General features: G+C 38.4%; 2 protein-coding genes across 2 annotated transcripts; one reads left to right on the forward strand and one right to left on the reverse strand.

The window, feature by feature from the left end:
- The first annotated feature begins 252 nt into the window (after positions 1-252).
- Positions 253-1,829, forward strand: LOC106295386 (prefoldin subunit 6-like). Its single transcript, XM_013731274.1, has 5 exons — positions 253-393; positions 523-593; positions 802-926; positions 1,279-1,339; positions 1,599-1,829. The coding sequence occupies exons 1-5, from the start codon at positions 315-317 to the stop codon at positions 1,653-1,655; spliced, it is 393 nt and encodes a 130-aa protein (XP_013586728.1). The 5' UTR covers positions 253-314; the 3' UTR covers positions 1,656-1,829.
- Positions 1,830-1,885: 56 nt separating this feature from the next.
- On the reverse strand, positions 1,886-4,963 carry LOC106295385 (mannosyl-oligosaccharide 1,2-alpha-mannosidase MNS3). Its single transcript, XM_013731273.1, has 6 exons — positions 4,685-4,963; positions 3,219-4,138; positions 2,881-3,142; positions 2,604-2,801; positions 2,368-2,516; positions 1,886-2,283 (listed from the first exon to the last, which is right to left on the reverse strand). The coding sequence occupies exons 1-6, from the start codon at positions 4,760-4,762 to the stop codon at positions 2,037-2,039; spliced, it is 1,854 nt and encodes a 617-aa protein (XP_013586727.1). The 5' UTR covers positions 4,763-4,963; the 3' UTR covers positions 1,886-2,036.
- Between the last annotated feature and the right edge of the window lie 405 nt (positions 4,964-5,368).

Raw genomic sequence — 5,368 nt, forward strand, 5'->3', positions numbered from 1 at the left:
TCATGATTTCCATTTTTACATCAGTTTGAAGATACGACATGTCCTCAAAGCCAACTTGTGAGCAGTATCAAAAGTTCATCCAAATAACTTGCACTAAAGGATAAAGCCGAATATCGATTTACTCTATTTCCAATTTTCCTGGATTAAAGAAGCGTATTGGGCTATGAAAGGCCCAAGTAAACACCATGGGCCTTTTAGCCCATTTGGAAACAGTAAGGACTCGACGACACGGCGTTTTGTTCTTCTCTAGTGGATCCGTGACTGTGTGAGTCTACAATTAACCAAGGGGCAGAGGAAGAAGAGGACGGCGAAAGATGAGTTCATCAATGGCTCTTCGAGATTTGCAGAGAGACCTAGAGTCCAAGGCCAATGATCTCGCCAAAATCCAGAAAGGTAGGTTCCCTAGATTCATTTCGCCTTTCTTGGGAGGCGGGGAACCCTAATTTTCTGCGATGGGGATTCCAAAGTAGAGAACTTTTTTTGATTGGTTTCTAAGTTTAGTTTGCAATGTTCATGTTTCAGATATCGCGAAGGATCACCAGCTGAGGAAGAAGTATACGATCCAGCTCGGTGAGAACGAGCTCGTGCTTAAGGTATATATAAGGGCCATTGAGACATTACGGTTTTAGTTTCAACATTTGTATATATAAGCTTGAAGTAATGTTATCTAGCTTCATTCAGTTTCTCTCTCCAAAGGTTTTGTCTTTCCTTTCAGTTCTGAGATTTCGATTGCTTGGCTCTCATTTACTTGCCGCTTTTTGAGTTTCCTTTGCGTTGTTTGTTGTCTTGTTTATTATACAGGAGTTGGATTTGCTAGAAGAAGAGGCAAACGTGTACAAGTTGATTGGTCCAGTGCTTGTGAAGCAGGATTTGGCAGAAGCTAATGCTAATGTTCGCAAACGTATTGAGTACATCTCTGCTGAACTGTAAGTTTCTTTCTTTTGTATGGATTGAAGCAAATGTAGCCAAGTTTGGTCTTTGAATATATGCTCAGTAGTTGAAAAGTAAAGAACCTATTGGATTGTTATCTCAACTTGAAATAATTAAAAAAGAGAACTTTTTTGGTTCTAGGCTATTAGTGAATGCTGTTGATTAACTATCTAGTTAGAGTAACGATGATGATATTGGTAGCCAAAAATTGCAACATCTGTGATAGTATGGGTATGCTTCTGTTAAAGCATGTCTTCTATTTTAGCTATATAACAACTAGGAGGACGTTTATCAAGTGTTTTGAGCTATGATCGTCCTGAACTCAAGCATAGTGTATGTTGTTCGCAGGAAACGTGTTGATGCATCTATCCATGATAATGAAGGACAACAAAACAGCAAGAGAGAAGCAGTAAGAACATCCCTCTCACAGATTATATAATTATTTACTAAGCTCTAAAAATATGGTTAAGTAGACGTTTTCTGTGTCAGTTTATGCCTGTCCTCCTAGAAGAAAAGACTTAAAACTGTGTTCGCTCCTCTGTCTTATTGACTGGACTTAGCACCTTATAAGAATCTGTTGTTTGAGAGAAAGAGACCATATGGACACAATCAAACTTGTTCCTTTACTGAAACTGGTGATGATGATCTCATGGTTTTAATTCTTGCAGATGATGAAGTTACAACAACGGCTACAATCTATCCAGGCAGGAAAAGCGAAGGCTTGATTTCACTTGTGCACGGCCCTGTCTTAGTGGTTTCATATTCAGTTATTGAGTGTTCGTGAGATGTTTCTGTATCCCTAATCTTCTTTTTGTTGACAACGGCACTTGAATGTGCGTAAACTTATACAAATCTTGTCACCCTTTTTCAAGTTATGAATTTGGAGATTTACACCAGTATCTTTCTGTGTGCTTAATTTGTTTTGTTACATATTCCATATCGTGTAGAAAAAAAAAAAACTAAACGTAAGTAATTTCAATGGTGTCTGATTACAACTCATCTCAAAGAAAAGAGATGACTTATCTTACATGGAGAGTTACTGTTTTTTTTTGGTTCTCTCAGCGAACTACCCTCTTCTGCAGTTGGCACTATTACTATGCATACTTTCAGGTATGTTTTATTGGAAGTGGATGAGCTTCGGTGTTGAAAACAAACTTATCCAGTGGAATCACGGAGTCATCTCCAAAGAGCAAGTATAAGTACTTCAACGTTTCACCAAGGAAAAATGTCTCCATCTTATCTCTCCTAAGAGGAGGCACTTCCGTTACATCATCCAACGATGTGTATCCACCAGTTTTCACCTTTGTGTACTTTTCAAACGCTTCAAAGATCTGCCACCCTTGATCTCTGTATCTGCAGTGTTTTTTTTTTTAATAAATGTGTTAGGTCTGAAGAGCACAGTCCCAAGAACTCATAATGAGAAAATAGTTTTCATACTTTGTATCTTTTGTGAGACGATAAAGGACAAAGAGTGATTCAACAGTTTCAGGGCGCAGTAGATTATGTCGATCAGCCTGGTGTATGATTATATCTTTCGCATACATTGAACTCTTATTCCCACCTTCAAGACCATCCTCAGAGTATTCCTGCTCCATAAGAATCCAAGAATTAAATAAAGCAAGAAGAGAAAGGATCAAAAGACTGAAGTTTTGGAAAAGAAAGGTAAAACTTACCTCCGTGTGGAAATAAGCAATCTCTGGAGCAAGACCAGTGGCAGTTACTTCATACATCTCAAAGCATGCTTTCGCTAACTCTTCTGCAAGTTTCAAATTCTCCAGATCCTCAAAGGATAAAAGATTTTCCGCCAGGGCCTTCTCCTTTGTGAGTCCCTTGGTAGCACCAAGCGCAAGTGTACCAGGCAAGAAGCATACCTACACACACACACACAAAACAAAACTGTATGAATCATTCCCTCAAAAAACGGTAAAATCCTATGAAATGGGGAGTTACCAGATGATCCATTTTTGGACTGAACTCTCCCTTGGACCCGTAAGGTAACTCTCCTACAAAGACCAGACCTTTTGGAATTGATTTGCGCACAAGCAAATGCCTGACTCCTTTCATCGCCACAGTGTACATATCATGCAAATATGTAAAGTTACTGTTCAATTTGCCTCCTTGCTGAAGCCACACCTTGATTAAATACTCATAGTAGCTATCCCCACGAGATCCCAACCTTATATTCTCACCAACAAATTCACCTGATTGAGGGCTGCACCAGGTAGAAAACAACATGTCAGATCACAAGAGCTCAGTAAACCAAGTAAAAAAAAGTTATGACTAATCACCTGATGTAGATTGGAACAAGACCTTCTGTCTTGGGAAGAGTCTTTATATGAGCTAAGACCTTCATGGCCTCTGTACTATACTTCGGATCACCAGAAACAGCACTGAGGTAATTAAACTCAAGCTGTACAGAAGCAACTTCGGCTGTACTGCTCATCCCTCCTGGAGCTGGATGAGCGGTTGAGTCACGCAATATGACATCACTATAAGGAACAGGAGTAGGACTCGAGCTGAAAGCTGAAAGTAGACGGTCAGCCAAATCCTTAGCAACATTTAGATAAACAGCTGGTTTTGGACCGTTATGTGTCATGTTCATTGTACTATTATCTCCTCCACTCAGATGGTACGCACTTAGAAGCCCACCCAAAACACGTATTGTAGTTTCAAACAGATTAACTTGATCCTTTTGACTGATCCTCTCCAAGAGATGAGCCTCCACCCACGCTCCCGCTTCGGAAACGATGTGATCATGACCCATTATCATAGCTGTGTCAAGAGCATCGACCACAGTGGCACCAAGTCCTCCTAAGCCATCCACGCCTCTCTGGCTAATAGGCATAAGCTCGTCATAACCCATTGCGTACTTTCTGTAGCCAGACCATGCGTAGTCAAAAGCATCCTTCACGCTTTGCTGTCTGGCTGCCCATTTTGGGTCAGAGTTCGAGCCGTTGGCTCTTAACTGTCCTTCGTCAGGTGATAATCGAGGTGGAAGCCTAGGTGGCTTTCTTAAAAGCTTCCCAAGCCTAAGACCCCCAACAAAAGTGACCTTTCCTTTTTCATTAGGAGCAGAATCATTTGGACCCTTGCTTATCAGTAGTAGACATCCTATTCCAAAGATTAATATTAACATTAGGAACTTTCCAGTGCTGCAGCTTGCGTAGTTGCGTTTTGTGCTAAGAGTAAGCATGCTTTGTGAAAGAACCTATATGCGAACAAAATAGGAGACGTTGCAAGAAAATGTCAAAAAGAGAACAGTAGAGATATAATCTGGATTCACTTTACTAGACTAATATCACATTCTGCTTGTCCACTAACTGCCTCAATGCATATCTTTAATAGCTCATTATAGAATAATATGTCATGGGTCTTATATCAAGAAACCTAACACTTTGAGTGAAGATTATCTAAAACTAGAAGATCAAAATGAAAATGGCTTTTGGTAAGAACGCCAAAAGTAAAAAAGGAGAAGCTTTTTACTTAAAATGCTTGTCAAGAAAAAGTAAAGATTGATGCTTGGGACATGATATGTTTGAAGAAAGTTCTCTATCTTAAAAAAAACCCTGAAAGCATACAACCCTTTCAAAACTCTTACCTCACTCTGATTTTCCAAATTAACAGCTTTCCTAATTCCTCTATATGATCACTAACACAGTGCAATTCATGGAAAGAAAAAGCAAGAACTATCAAAGGAGGGAACTTTGGGCAGAACCAATATCAGACAAAGATCAAGATCTAGAAAAGGTCCAACCTTTAAAGGAGATCGATGTCTGAACTTGGCATTGTCGTAGTTAACATCTTTCACTGAATACGGTAGAGATTTCGACATGCTCAGATCAGATCCCTCGTCAGATTGAAGATCGGTTTAGGTTCGGGTTCGTTGTGCCGCCGATCTGAGACGGAAGCTTAACCGGCCGGAGAACAAGATGCGGTTTTTCTTCTAGATCAAAAAAGTGTTTTGAAACCTTACGGCAACAGCATTGACCTGACACAAGCTTCCAATGTCTTTCCTCTTTGTTCGTTTACTCTCCGTTAAAACATTTTTACTGGCGCTCCGTTTCTAATTAGGATTTACAATACGTATAGAAACAATGAGAAGTGTTGATATACACGTATATATTTTCTAATATTAAAATTTATAAAATCTTTGAAGAAATTACTATGATATGGTAAATTTAGAAAAATTATTGGTAACACGTAATTTTTCGCATTCAAGCTCTTGTATTAAAAATTAGACATGTTAATGTTGTTATTATCCTAAACAAATAGTTAATTTATTTACTAGATTACATTATTAATTATAAATTAATATAATGGAAATTATTAAAAATGAATTTAAAATTTATAGAATCAGATATAATTCATTAAAACTGATATAATAAAATATATTTTAAAAATAAAAAGATAGTTTCTATATGTTTTGTGTTATTATCCA

This window comes from Brassica oleracea, chromosome C5, assembly GCF_000695525.1.
Source record: "Brassica oleracea var. oleracea cultivar TO1000 chromosome C5, BOL, whole genome shotgun sequence".
Lineage (NCBI taxonomy): Eukaryota > Viridiplantae > Streptophyta > Magnoliopsida > Brassicales > Brassicaceae > Brassica > Brassica oleracea.

Bases quoted from the DNA above. Each gene is read 5' to 3' on its own strand.
- LOC106295386 (XM_013731274.1), top strand. From the start codon at position 315: ATGAGTTCATCAATGGCTCTTCGAGATTTGCAGAGAGACCTAGAGTCC. The intron at 394-522 runs GTAGGTTCCCTA...TTCATGTTTCAG, and splicing joins TCTCGCCAAAATCCAGAAAG to ATATCGCGAAGGATCACCAG. The intron at 594-801 runs GTATATATAAGG...TTTATTATACAG, and splicing joins AGAACGAGCTCGTGCTTAAG to GAGTTGGATTTGCTAGAAGA.
- LOC106295385 (XM_013731273.1), bottom strand. From the start codon at position 4,762: ATGTCGAAATCTCTACCGTATTCAGTGAAAGATGTTAACTACGACAAT. The intron at 4,139-4,684 runs GTTGGACCTTTT...GTTCGCATATAG, and splicing joins GACATCGATCTCCTTTAAAG to GTTCTTTCACAAAGCATGCT. The intron at 2,284-2,367 runs GTATGAAAACTA...AAAACACTGCAG, and splicing joins CGTCTCACAAAAGATACAAA to ATACAGAGATCAAGGGTGGC.